This window comes from Somniosus microcephalus, unplaced genomic scaffold (genome assembly GCF_052327205.1).
Source record: "Somniosus microcephalus isolate GS21.2 unplaced genomic scaffold, FLI_Smic_1.0 unresolved_chr4, whole genome shotgun sequence".
Classification (NCBI taxonomy): domain Eukaryota; kingdom Metazoa; phylum Chordata; class Chondrichthyes; order Squaliformes; family Somniosidae; genus Somniosus; species Somniosus microcephalus.
Window position 1 is genome coordinate 18840582 of NW_028225182.1, and position 14662 is coordinate 18855243.

The 14662-nt window shown below is 53.3% G+C and overlaps 1 protein-coding gene across 2 annotated transcripts in view; it reads right to left on the reverse strand.

Moving 5' to 3' along the window:
• Nucleotides 1–12857, reverse strand: part of cops6 (COP9 signalosome subunit 6) — a 33600-nt gene extending 20743 nt beyond the window's left edge. Inside the window, exons 1-5 of one of the 2 annotated variants that reach the window (XM_085977202.1) lie at nt 12748–12857; nt 10831–10956; nt 4971–5102; nt 3423–3511; nt 1700–1762 (exon numbers count right to left, since the gene is read on the reverse strand). In XM_085977202.1, coding sequence (XP_085833328.1) covers nt 1700–1762; nt 3423–3511; nt 4971–5102; nt 10831–10956; nt 12748–12805 — 468 coding nt within the window. In that variant the 5' untranslated portion in view covers nt 12806–12857. Of the gene's footprint in view, nt 1–1699; nt 1763–3422; nt 3512–4970; nt 5103–10830; nt 10957–11609; nt 11867–12747 lie in introns of those variants that run through there. The other variant, XM_085977203.1, reaches the window with a different exon arrangement.
• Nucleotides 12858–14662: the final 1805 nt, after the last annotated feature.

The window sequence follows — 14662 nt, forward strand, 5'->3', positions numbered from 1 at the left end:
CAATACTTGATGCCATCGAGGTTAATCCATCTACCTGGCTCCTCAAAAGGAAAAACTGAAAGACCACGGATTAATTCTGAGCCGGTTCTTCTGTACAATCCATTTACACACAATCTTTCTTCCCTTCCCTTTTCATTCTTTGTCACTGGGGGAGCTGCTCACTTGCAAATTCTGTGTCGGCAAAAACAGGCACTGGGGCTTCCCAACGACCACGTTTAAAATAAACTCTGGTTAAACATCCAGATTATGGCATTCTACCAAAGCAGCCTGGCCTGAAAGCTCAGCCTTTGCAGACAGCCAAATGAAATCCAACACATTTGTACCGCGTTTAAACTGTACAAGATTCTGGCCGTGGTTGGATTTGAAACTCCATTATGCGACTGGATTTAAAAAGGGACCGTCGCCATGCCAGAAGGAGACAGAAAAAAACCCCATCTCTGTCACGGAGACACGGCATACCACCACAAGGGGGGTGGGGGGAGGAGAGAAGGGGAAAGGATAAGCAACAATGGGAGAGATGGCTAGCAGAAGAGGGGGAATGTGAACAGGGGCAGAGGCAGCAGGCAGAGACGGGGAGGGGGGGTAATAGCAATAAAGGTGAATCAACAAGTTGAACATGAAAGGCGGAAGAAAATGAGCAACACAACAGTGTAACGGTACAGTGAGATTTACCGAGGGCCAGTGTAACGGTAGTGAGATTTACCGAGGGGCAGTGTAACCGTACAGTGAGATTTACCGAGGGCAGTGTAACGGCAGTTAGATTTACCGAGGGGCAGTGTAACGGTGCAGTGAGATTTACCGAGGGGCAGTGTAACCGTACAGTGAGATTTACCGAGGGGCAGTGTAACGGTACAGTGAGATTTACCGAGGGGCAGTGTAACCGTACAGTGAGATTTACCGAGGGGCAGTGTAACGGTACAGCGAGATTTACCGAGGGGCAGTGTAACGGTACAGTGAGATTTACTGAGGAGCAGTGTAACGGTACAGTGAGATTTACCGAGGGGCAGTGTAACGGTACAGTGAGATTTACCGAGGGGCAGTGTAACGGTACAGTGAGATTTACTGAGGAGCAGTGTAACGGTACAGTGAGATTTACCGAGGGGCAGTGTAACGGAACAGCGAGATTTACCGAGGGGCAGTGTAACGGTACAGCGAGATTTACCGAGGGGCAGTGTGACGGTACAGTGAGATTTACCGAGGGGCAGTGTGACGGTACAGCGAGATTTACCGAGGGGCAGTGTAACAGTAGTGAGATTTACCGAGGGGCAGTGTAACGGTACAGCGAGATTTACCGAGGGGCAGTGTAACGGTACAGTGAGATTTACCGAGGGGCAGTGTGACGGTACAGCGAGATTTACCGAGGGGCAGTGTAACGGTACAGTGAGATTTACCGAGGGGCAGTGTAACGGTACAGTGAGATTTACCGAGGGGCAGTGTAACGGTGAGATTTACCGAGGGGCAGTGTAACGGAACAGCGAGATTTACCGAGGGGCAGTGTAACGGTACAGTGAGATTTACCGAGGGGCAGTGTAATGGTACAGTGAGATTTACCGAGGGGCAGTGTAACGGTACAGCGAGATTTACCGAGGGGCAGTGTAACGGAACAGCGAGATTTACCGAGGGGCAGTGTGACGGTACAGTGAGATTTACCGAGGGGCAGTTAACACACGTCTCCAGCCAAGTAATGCTTCTTACTTACATCTGTGTGCTTCGTCATGGGGTTTAACTTGAGGAAGAGTGGGCTTTCAATAATCTCACACACCTGCAAATGGCCAAAGAAAGGCAATGATTAGCGTAAAGTCACTCGATACTGGACCGGAAAATCCCCAACAGAGGAAGTGGCTGCCCAGCACGTTTGCTGCACTGTGGCCCTGCAAAGACAAGAGTGTCGGTGGCTGTAAGCACTGCCAGCACAAGAGAGCTTACACGAGATCAGATGAGCAACAGTGCTTGTCTGCGGACCTTCCAGCTCCCCGGCACGGGGGCGGTCTGTGGACAGGGAAATGTCATGAATCTTATCAATCATGAAGAAATTACTCATGAAATAACACTGGGTGGCCAGCTGGTGGCGGCGTCCAAGGAGTATAAATACTCGGGCGTGGGCCCAGCTTGCTCAGGACGTTTTTGTAACCAGGAACTAGTGATGTAACTAGAATCTCATGGTTGTGAAACAGTTGATTAAAGCCTTGTTTTATACTCCGACCAAGTGCTTAGTGAGTTTTCTTAAGTCAGGAGCCTCCTGGTCCACCTCCCCCCAAAAACCAGGCTCCAGTCCCCTGGTGCAGTGCAGATCAGGCACTGGCCTTTCACCTCCCGACCTCTGCACCCTGGGTCCAAATCCAGTCAAGGCTGAATCCATAATCCAGGCCGACACAGTGCAACACTGAGGGAGTGCTGCACTGCCTTATGGATGCGGCGTTAAACTGAGGGCACTCTCTGCCCTCACAGGTGGACGCAAAAGATGCCATGCCACTACCCACTGAAGAGCAGGCCAGTCCTCCCCGGTGTCCGGACCAATATTTATCCCTCAACCAACATCATGCAAACAAATTATCTGGTCATTTATCTCATTGCTGTTTGTGAGATCTTGCTGTGCACAAATTGGCTGCCGCACTTCCCTACATTACAACCGTCACTGCACTTTAATAGAACTTCATTGGCTGGAAAGCGCTTTGGGACGTCCTGAAGTCGTGAATGGCGCTACATAAATTCTTACTCTGTATCTAACCCGTGCTGTACCTGCCCTGGGAGTGTTTGATGGGACAGTGTAGAGGGAGCTTTACTCTGTATCTAACCCGTGCTGTACCTGCCCTGGGAGTGTTTGATGGGACAGTGTAGAGGCAGCTTTATTCTGTATCTAACCCGTGCTGTACCTGCCCTGGGAGTGTTTGATGGGACAGTGTAGAGGCAGCTTTATTCTGTATCTAACCCGTGCTGCACCTGCCCTGGGAGTGTTTGATGGGACAGTGTAGAGGGAGCTTTACTCTGTATCTAACCCGTGCTGTACCTGTCCCCGGGGTGTTTGATGGGACAGTGTAGAGGGAGCTTTACTCTGTATCTAACCCGTGCTGTACCTGCCCTGGGAGTGTTTGATGGGACAGTGTAGAGGGAGCTTTACACTGTATGTAACCCGTGCTGCACCTGTCCCCGGGGTGTTTGATGGGACAGTGTAGAGGGAGCTTTACTCTGTATCTAACCCGTGCTGTACCTGCCCTGGGAGTGTTTGATGGGACAGTGTACAGGGAGCTTTACACTGTATGTAACCCGTGCTGCACCTGTCCTCGGGGTGTTTAAGGAGACACACAATACATCGTCACATCACCCCATCGCTGAATGGACTGGATTAATGTCAGCGCACAAGTGGTGCAGGAGTCGACCAGCACAAGGTGCAGCTCTGTCTGAGTGCACTGCTGTACACTGACCTGCTTGTGGACGTGAATATCAGACTCGTCCGGAGGACCCCCGGTGGTGTACCAGCCCAGGAACTCCATGTCCTTAAACACCTGCTTAACTGGGGAGAAAAATCAAACACAGCAAAGGTCACAGGCTCAGTGAGGGAAGGGACAAAGTGCAGCGGTGTAAACTGTTCCCTCAGTGAAGGCCTCCAATCCATGGGGAGGATGTAAGCAGTGAGAGGGAAGTGGGGTCGGGAACGGGAGGACTGTTTCACCTTAAGTGTGGCAATGTTGTGAAATAAATTGTCAGAGGGTGACAAATGTGGTCAAGAGACAATTCGATGTGTTCCTGAAAAGGATATGAGTCAATGGAGTTCAGCGATACGGTGAGGGCGCGGGGGAGGGGCATGGTGAGCGGGCGGGGGAGGGGCATGGAGAGGGGGCGGGGGGCACGGTGAGCGGGCGGGGGGCACGGTGAGCGGGCGGGGGGGCACGGTGAGCGGGCGGGGGGGCACAGTGAGCGGGCGGGGGGCAGTGGAGTTGATTGAATTTGTGTTCGAAGCAAATGCTTGTTCTTATGACACAAGGGGTGCAGGGGAGCAGGATGTATGGGGGGGGGGGGGGGGGGGGGTGGTGGTGCTGGTGGTGGTGAAGATGGTGACGGTACCAGTTACAAATAGTGTGGGACGAGCCATTTAATCTACCAATAAATAGCCCCAGCACAAACATAACTAAGGCCCCACGAAAACCACCGACAAAGGCCCCGCGCCGGCCCCCCCGACACAGGCCCCGCGCCGGCCCCCCCCGACACAGGCCCCGCGCCGGCCCCCCCGACACAGGCCCCGCGCCGCCCCCCCCGGCACAGGCCCCGCGCCGGCCCCCCCGGCACAGGCCCCGCGCCGCCCCCCCCGGCACAGGCCCCGCGCCGGCCCCCCCGACACAGGCCCCGCGCCGGCCCCCCCGACACAGGCCCCGCGCCGGTCCCCCCGACACAGGCCCCGCGCCGGCCCCCCCGACACAGGCCCCGCGCCGGCCCCCCCGACACAGGCCCCGCGCCGGCCCCCCCCGACACAGGCCCCGCGCAAACCCCCCCGACACAGGCCCCGCGCAAACCCCCCCGACACAGGCCCCGCGCAAACCCCCCCGACACAGGCCCCGCGCCGGCCCCCCCGACACAGGCCCCGCGCCGGCCCCCCCCGACACAGGCCCCGCGCCGGCCCCCCCGACACAGGCCCCGCGCAAACCCCCCCGACACAGGCCCCGCGCAAACCCCCCCCGACACAGGCCCCGCGCAAACCCCCCCGACACAGGCCCCGCGCAAACCCCCCCGACACAGGCCCCGCGCAAACCCCCCCGACACAGGCCCCGCGCCAACCCAAGAGTCCCACTGTACAAGCCCATCACACGGTCTTCAATCCAGCCCTCGTGTACAGATACAGCATGTGGTGCGCAGGGCCAATGCAGCGCCAGCCGGCAGCCCCGGCACAGCGCCAGCCGGCAGCCCCGGCACAGCGCCAACACTACTGTGCAGGATGTGAGGAGTTGTGTGATGCATGGAGCTGTGGAGAGACTCACATTGCTCCTCCTTGGTGTAGTAATACTCTTTGTCAATAACGATCTTCTCCTCCACCGTATGCGAGAGAAGCTCAAATGAGTTCATCACCTCGATGTTTCTGCCCTCCTGCTTTCCAATCAAGGCGCCAATCACTGAAAACACAAACCGCATCAGATTCAAACCGCATCAAACGAAAAATTACTGCTTTAACAGCAAGTGTCACAATGGGCAGCACGGTGGCATAGTGGTTAGCACTGTTGCCTCACAGCGCCAGGGACCCGGGTTCAAATCCGGCCTCGGGTGACTGTCTGTGTGGAGTTTGCACATTCTCCCCGTGTTTGCGTGGGTTTCCTCCGGGTGCTCCGGTTTCCTCCCACAGTCCAAAGATGTGCGGGTTAGGTTGATTGGCCATGATAAAAAAAAAAGAAATTGGCCCTTAAGTGTTAGGGGGGGATTAAATACGTGGAGTTACGGGGATAGGGCTTGGGTGGGATGGCTGTCGGTGTAGGGACCGGGTGCTAGGGTTTGGATGATCAGCCATGATCTCGTTGAATGGCGGAGCAGGCTCGAAGGGCCGAATGGCCTACTCCTATCTTCTATGTTTCTATGTAACCCAGGGGGCAGTCACTGCACGCGGGGGAGAGCGGACAAGGTGAGGGGGAAGGAGAGGGGAGGGGCGACAAGGATGACGACAACAGCATAACAGCGTTGGTAGCAGTGACCACCGCACAGTGGAGACGAGGTCCTGTCTTCACATTGAGGACACCCTCCATCGTGTTGTGTGGCACCATCACCGTGCTGAATGGGATAGATTCAGAACAGATCTAGCAGCTCAAAACTGTGCATCCATGAGGCGCTGTGGGCCATCAGCAGCAGCAGAATTGTATTCCACCACAATCTGCAACCTCATGGCCTGGCATATCCCTCACTCTGCCATTACCATCAAGCCAGGGGTTCAATAAGGAGCAGCACCAGCTGTACCTAAAAATGAGGTGCACAACTTGGGGAAGCTGCAACACAGGACTACATGCATACTAAAAAATGGAAGCAGCATGCTATAGACAGGGCTAAGCGGTCCCACAATCAACGGATCAGATCAAAACTTAGCAGTCCTGCCACATCCAGTCGTGAAAGGCGGTGGACCATTAGACTACTAACGGGAGGAGGAGGCTCCATGAACATCGCCATCCTCAATGATGGTGGAGCCCAGCACGTGAGTGCAAAAGACAAGGCTGTAGCGTTTGCAACCATCTTCAGCCAGAAGTGCTGAGTGGATCACCCACCTTGGCCTCCGCCCGAGGTCCCCACTTGTCACAGATGCCAGTCATCAGCCAATTCGATTCACTCCACGTGATATCAAGGAACGGCTGAGTGCACTGGGTGCAAAAGCTGTGGGCCGACAACATCCCGGCCGTCGTGCTGAAGACTTGTGCTCCAGAACTAGCCGCGCCTCTAGCCAAGCTGTTCCAGTACAGCTGCAACACTGGCCTCTATCAGACAATGTGCAAAATTGACCAGGTATGTCCTGTCCACAAAAAGTAAGACAATTCAATCCGACCAATTAACGCCCCATCAGCCTTTTAAAAAATTCGTTCACGGGTTATGGGCATCGCTGGTATTTATTGCCCTTAAGGTGGTGGTGAGCCGCCTTCCTGAACCGCTGCAGTCCGTGTGGTGAAGGTACTCCCACAGTGCTGTTAGGTAGGGAGTTCCAGGATTTTGAACCACCGACAATGAAGGAATGACGATATATTTCCGAGTCAGGATGGTGTACGACTTGAATGTGGTGGTGTTCCCATGCGCCGGCTACCCTTGTCTTTCGAGGTGGTAGAGGTCGCGGGTTTGGGAGGTGTTGCCAAAGAAGCTTTGGCGAGTTGCTGCAGTGCATCGTGTAGATGGTACACACTGCAGCCACGGTGCGCCGGTGGTGGAGGGAGTGAATGTTTAAGGTGGTGGATGGGGTGCCGATCAAGCGGGCTGCTTTGTTCTGGATGGTGTCGAGCTTCTTGAGTGTTGTTGGAGCTGCACTCATCCAGGCAAGTGGAGAGTATTCCAGCACACTCCTGATTTGTGCCTTGTAGATGGTGGAAAGGCCTTTTGGAGTTAGGTGGCGAGTCACTTGTTGCAGAATACCCAGCCTCTGACCTGCTCTTGTTGCCACAGTATTTATGTGGCCGGTCCAGTTAAGTTTCTGGTCAGTGGTGACCCCCAGGATGTTGTTGATGGGGGATTCGGCGATAGTAATGCCACTGAATGTCAAGGGGCGGTGGTTAGACTCTCGCTTGTTGGAGATAGTCATTGCCTGGCACTTGTGTGGCGTGAATGTTACCTGCCACTTATCAGCCCAAGCCTGAATGTTGTCCAGGTCTTGCTGCATGCGGGGATGGACTGCTTCATTATCTGAGGAGTTGTGAATGGAACTGAACAATGTGCAGTCATCAGCGAACATCCCCATTTCTGACCTTATGATGGAGGGAAGGTCATTGATGAAGCAGCTGAAGATGGTTGGGCCGAGGACACTGCCCTGAGGAACTCCTGTAGCGATATCCTGGGGCTGTGATGATTGGCCTCCAACAACCAGAACCATCATCTTTTGTGCTAGGTATGACTCCAGCCGTTGAAGAGTTTTCCCCCGATCCCCATTGACTTCAGTTTTGTTGGGGCTCCTTGGTGCCAGACTCGGTCAAATGCTAGCTCGATGTCAAGGGCAGTCGCTCTCACCTATCCTCTGGAATAGGTTTTGTCCATGTATGGACCAAGGTTGTAATGAGGTCTGGAGCCAAGTGATCCTGACAAAACCCAAACTGAGCATCAGTGAGCAGGTTATTGGTGAGTAAGTGCCGCTTGATAGCACTGTCGACGACACCGTCCATCACTTTGCTGATGATTGAGAGTAGACTGATGGGGCGGTAATTGGCTGGATTGGATTTGTCCTGCTTTCTGGGGACAGGACATACCTGGGCAGTTTTCCACATTGTCGGATAGATGCCAGTGTTGTAGCTGTACTGGAACAGCTTGGCTAGAGGCGCGGCTAGTTCTGGAGCACAAGTCTTCAGCACGATAGCCGGGATGTTGTCGGGGCCCACAGCCTTTGTATCCAGTGCGCACAGCTGCTTCTTGATATCACGTGGAGTGAATCGAATTGGCTGAAGACTGGCTCCTGTGATGGTGGGGACCTCAGGAGGAGGTTGAGATGGATCATCCACTCGGCACTTCTGGCTGAAGATAATTGCAAACGCTTCAGCTTGTCTTTTGCACTCACGTGCTTGGCTCCACCATCATTGAGGATGGGGATATTCATGGAGCCTTGTCCTCCAGTTAGTTGTTTAACTGTACTCTCAATCATCAGAAAAGTGATGGAAAAGGTCATCGACAATGCTATCAAGCAGCACTTACTCACCAATAACCTGCTCACTGATGCCCAGTTCGGGTTCCGCCAGGATCACTCGACTCCACACCTCATTACAGCCTTGGTCCAAACATGGACAAGAGCTGAATTATAGAGGTGAGGTGAGAGTGACTGCCCTTGACATGAAGGCAGCATTTGACCGAGTGTAGCTCAAAGGAGCCCTAGTAAAACTGAAGTCAATGGGGATTGGGGGAAAACTCTTCACTGGCTGGAGTCAAACGAAGCACAAAGGAAGATGGTTGTGGTTGTTGAAGGTCAATCATCTCAGCCCCAGGACATCGCTGCAGGAGTTCCTCAGGGCAGGGTCCTCGGCCCAACCATCTTCAGCTACTTCATCAATGACCTTCCCTCCCACATAAGGTCAGAAATAGGGATGTTCACTGATGATTGCAGTGTTCAGTTCCATTCACAACTCCCCAGATAATGAAGCAGTCCATGCCTGCATGCAGCAAGACCTGGACAACAGCCAGGCTGGGGCTGGTATGTGGCAAGTAACATTCGCACCACACAACTGCCAGGCAATGGCCATCTACAACAAGAGAGTGTCTATCCACCTCCCCAAGATATTCAATGGCATTACCATCACCAACATCCTGGAGGTCAGCATTGACAAGAAACTTAACTGGATCAGCCACATAAATACTGTGGCAACAAGAGCAGGTCAGAGGCTAGGTATTCTGCTGTGATTGATTCACCTCCCGACTCCCCAAAGCCTTTCCACCATCTACAAGGCACAAGTCAGGAGTGTGATGGAATACTCTCCACTTGCCTGGATGAGTGCAGCTCCAACAACACTCAAGAAGCTCGACACCATCCAGGACAAAGCAGCCCGCTTGATTGACACCCCATTCACCACCTTAAAAAAGTCACTCGCTCCACCACCGGTGCACCGTGGCTGCAGTGTGTACCATCTACAAGATGCACTGCAGCAACTCGCCAAAACTTCTTCGGCAGCACCTCCCAAATCCACAACCTCTACCACCTAGAAGGACAAGGGCAGCAGGCGCACGAGAACACCACCACCTCCAAATCTCTGTCCAAGTCACACACCATCCTGACTTGGAAGTATATCGCCATTCCTTCATCATTGCTGGGTGAAAATCCTGGAAGTTCCTTCTTAACAGCACTGTGGGAGCACCTTCACCACACGGACTGCAGCAGTTCAAGGCGGCGGCTCACCACCACCTTCTCAACGGCAACGTGGGATGGGCAATAAATGATGGCCTTGCCAGCGACGCCCACAGCCTGGGAATGAACAAATGAAAAAAAATCCCACATATCCTGTACAGACGCTCCTGTTTCCTTAACCATTACTGTGTACCCCCCCATAACTTGCACAGACCCCCCCCCCCCCCCATCTCTCTAACCATTACTGGTAAATGGTGGGAAGCGGTGTTCCACAAGGATCGGTACCGGGACCACTGTTGTTCACCATTTACATAAACGATTTGGACTGGGGAATCAGAAGTGCAATTTCAAAACTTGCGGACAACACCAAATTGGCTGATGTAGTTAATACAGAGGACTGGGACAAAGACAAGACATTAATAAAAGCAGAATGGGCATAAAATTAGCAAATGACCTTTAATATATAGATAACTATGAGGTGGTACATTTTGGCAGGAAGAATAAGGAGGTCACATACTCCTTGGGAATTAAATGTCTAAATGGGGTCGAGGAGCAGAGGGATCTAGGGGTACTGATACACAAATCAGTAAAAACAGCAATCTAGGTTAATAAGGCCATAAAAAAGCAAACAAAGCACTGGGGTTTATTTCTAGATGACAGAATTGAAAAGCAGAGAAGTTACGTTAAACTTGTATAGAACCTTGGTTGGACCACACTTGGAGCACTGTGTACAGTCCTGGTCTCCATATTATAAAAAGGATATCGAGGCACTGGAGAAGGTGCAGAAAAGATTTACGAGAATGATACCAGAACTGCGAGGTTGTACCTATCAGGAAAAGACGGAACAGGCGGGGGCTCTTTTCTCCAGAAAGGAGAAGGCTGAGGGGTGACCTGATAGAGGACTTTAAGATTATGAAAGGGTTTGATTGGGTAGACACAGAGAAAATGTTTCCACTTGTGGGGGAGACCAGAACTAGGGGCCGTAAATATAAGATCGTCACTAATAAATCCAATAGGGAATTCAGGAGAAACTTCTTTACCCAGAGAGTGGTGAGAATGTGGAACGCGCTGCCACAGGGAGTGGTTGAGGCAAATAGTATAGATGCATTTAAGGGGAAGCTAGATAAAGACATGAGGGAGAAAGGAACAGAAGGATATGGTGATAGGGTGAGATGAAGAGGGGTGGGAGGAGGCTCGTGTGGAGCATAAACACCGGCATGGACCTGTTGGGCTGAATGGCCTTTTTCTGTGCTGTATAAATACTATAAAATAAAACGTAATACTGTGTACCCCGCACAGACCCTCTCCCTATCTCTTTAACCATTATTGTGTAACCCACGTACCCTGGACAGGTCTCCCCTCTTGAGAGCGCATCCGGATCCAGTGGTCGGAGATGTTGAGAATGACTAGAGGGTGCAGTGCCACAGAGACACTCCCGGTCACTCCAGAAGCCATCACGCTCGGTGTTGCTGCAGGGAGAGGGAACAAGAACACGAGAGTTTGGAACGTTCATTCATTCTCCCATAAATACGCTGCCCTCTCCTCACACTCGGATAGTATTTCACCAAGGACCAGGGATTGCTCAACAACAACCACCTGCATTTATCTAGCACCTTTAATATAGTAAAACGTCCCAAGGCACTTCTCAGAAGCGGTGACACCCAGACACATAAGGTGACTGACAAATCAGTCATTCATGAAAGAAAGACTTATGAAATAATACTGAGCAGCCTGTGGGTGGCGCTGTCCAGGGAGAGTATAAATACTCGGGCACGGGCCCAGCTTGCGCAGGACATTCTTAACGGGAACTAGTGAAGGACACAACTAGACTGCCATGTTGTAAAACAGTTGATTAAAGCTTTGTTTAACGCTTAGACCAAGTGTCGAGTAGTTTTCTTATGTCAGAGACCAAAAGCTTGGTCAAAAAGGTAGGTTTTAAGGAGCGTTTCAAAAGGAGGACAGAGAAGTAGAGAGGCGCATAGAATTCCCGAGTTTAGGGCCTTGGCAGCTGAAGGCACGGCCACCATTGCTGGAGCGATTAAAATCGGGTATGCGCAAGTGGCCAGAATTGGAGGCGCGCAGAGATCTCGGAGGGTTGTCGGGCTAAAAAAAAAAGACTTGCATTTCTATAGCGGCTTTCACGACCCCAAAACGTGCCAAAGCGATTTGTAGACAATGAAGTACTTTTTGAAGTGTGGTCACTGTTGTAATGTAGGAAACGCAGCAGCCAATTTACACACAGCAAGCTCCCACAAACAGCAATGTGATAATGATCAGATCATCTGTTTTAGTGTTGGTGATCAAGGGATAAATATTGGCCAGGACACCACGGATAACTCCCCTGCTCTTCTTCGAAATAGTGCCATGGGATCTTTTATGTCCACCTGAGAGAGCAGATGGGGGGGGGGGGGGGGGGCTGAAGGGATCCGAGGGGGGGGGGCTGAAGGGATCCGAGGGGGGGAAGAGGGGGTGAGAGGGGAGGAGGATGAGGATGAGGGGGGAGGGAGAGGGGTGGGGGGGGAGGGAGAGGGGTGGGGGGTGAGGGAGAGGGGTGGGGGATGAGGGAGAGGGGTGGGGGATGAGGGAGAGGGGTGGGGGATGAGGGAGAGGGGTGGGGGATGAGGGGGGGAGGGAGAGAGGGCAGGGTGATGAGGATGAGAGAGGGGTGGGGGAGAGGGTGAGGGGGCAGGGTGAGTGGTGAGGAGGAGGGGGGGGAGTGGTGAGGAGGATGGGGGGGAGTGGTGAGGAGGATGGGGGGAGTGGTGAGAAGGCTGGGGGGGGGGTCAGGGAGAGGGTGAGGAGGAGAGGGGGTGAGGGGGGTGGGGGAGAGGGTGGGGAGGGGTGAGGAGGATGGGGGGGAGGGGGGAGTGGTGAGGAGGATGAGGGGGTGGGGGAGAGGGTGATGAGGGGAGTGGGGGAGGGGTGAGGAGGATGAGGATGGGCTGGGAGAGGGGAGGGGGATCCACAACACGGCCTTCCTGTGAGTGATGTGTGCAGCACCCAATCAGCGGTGGAATTGACGAACCCGCCACCCAATGAGCGGGGGGATTGACGGACCGCCACCCAATGAGCGCGGTCGGGGGGCGGTACTTCCGCTGGCGGGGTTCCGCTCTCGCCAGTCTCCGGCGCCATGGTGACCGGGGGGCCTGCCTGGTTGCGGTCGGCCCTGGAAGCCCTCCGGCCCGCTCCCTGCGCTCTCACGGGACGGATCCGGGGACCTGGAGCTCCGGAGGCGGATTACAGCTCTGCCCTGCCCTCACCTGCCGGTTCCACCTCCATCCCGTTCGTCGCCATCTCGTCGGGGGCAGCCGTGCGCATGCGTAATTAACGGCCCGGAGCGTTGTTGACGTCTTTGGCTGGTGCGTAGTTAACCAATCGGAAGCCGCGTGGCCGCCATGTTTGTAAAGGGAAAGTCCACCGGATGTGGCACCAGTAATGGCGGAAGTAATGCCCTCTTTGTGGCAGGCAGCATGTTAAGAAGGGCTTGAATTGGAAGGGGGCCAGGTTGCTAATTCTGGTTAGAGTCATTCCTGCAGGTGTGATCATGTGATGTTCTGACCACATGACCTCTGATCACATGACTTCTACCAATGTTGTTGCATTTATCTTATATGATGATGGTTGGATCCCCTGCCGTTGAATATCTTTGTGGTTTCTGGTTAGCAGTTGTTGTACCAGGCACTAAATGAATACTTTGCATCTGTCTTCAGGAGCGAAGAGGATGCTGCCAATGTAGCAGTAAGGGAGGAGACATTAGCAATATTTGATAGCATAAAAGACGGAGAAGAAAGAAAGACTTGCATTTATATAGCACCTTTCACGACCACCGGACGTCTCAAAGCGCTTTACAGCCAATGAACTACTTTTTGAAGTGGAGTCACTTTTAATGTGGGAAACATGGCAGCCAATTTGCTCACAGCAAGCTCCCACAAACAGCAATGTGCTAATGACTAGATAATCTGTTTTTGTTATGTTGATTGAGGGATAAATATTGGCCCCAGGACACCAGGGATAACCCCCCTGCTCTTCTTTGAAATCGTGCCATGGGATCTTTTACATCCAGCTGAGAGAGCAGACGGGACCTCGGTTTAACGTCTCATCTGAAAGACAGCACCTCCGACAGTGCAGCACTCCCTCAACACTGCACTGGAGTGTCAACCCAGCTTTATGTGCTTAAGTCCCTGCAGTGGGACTTGAACCCACGACCTTCTGACCTCCGAGGCGAGTGTGCTACCAACTGAGACACAGCTGACAAAAATAGATAAAGAGAAGGTACTTAAATGGTTGGCGGTCCTCAAAGCAGAAAACTCTCACCTGGTCCGGATGGGATGCATCCTCGGTTACTGAGAAGTAAGGGTAGAAATTGCAGAGCCTCTGGCCTCCTTGGGAATGGGGGTGGTGCCAGAGGACTGGAGGATTGCAAATTTTACACCCCCTGTTCAAAAAAAGGAGAGGGATAAAACCAACAACTGCAGGCCAGTCACCCTCGACTTCTCCGTCTCCATCTCTGGGGATAGGTTATTGATCAATATTCACTACAAGCCCACTGACTCCCACAGCTACCTCGACTACACTTCCTCCCACCCTGCCTCCTGTAAGGACTCTATTCCATTCTCCCAGTTTCTCCGTCTCCGCCGCATCTGCTCCGACGATGCCACCTTCCACACCAGTGCTTCCGACATGTCTTCCTTTTTCCTCAACCGAGGATTCCCCTCTACCGTGGTTGACACTGCCCTTGACCGTGTCCGTTCTATCTCCTGCACTTCTGCCCTCACTCCTGCCTCTCCCTCCCGGAACCACGATAGGGTTCCTCTTGTCCTCACCTTTCACCCCACCAGCCTCCACATTCAACGGATCATCCTCCGCCATTTCCGCTACCTCCAAAGTGATCCCACCACCAAACGCATCTTCCCCTCCCCTCCCCTTTCAGCATTCCGTAGGGACTGCTCCCTCCGAGACACCCTAGTCCACTCCTGTATCACCCCAAACAGCCCTTCCCCTTCGCCGGGCACCTTCCCGTGCAAGCGCAGGAGATGTAACACCTGCCCCTATACCTCCCCCCTTCCCACTGTCCAGGGCCCCAAACACCCCTTCCAGGTGAAACAGCAATTTACTTGTAGTTCTTGCAATCTAGTATACTGTATTCGCTGCTCACGATGCGGTCTCCTCTACATT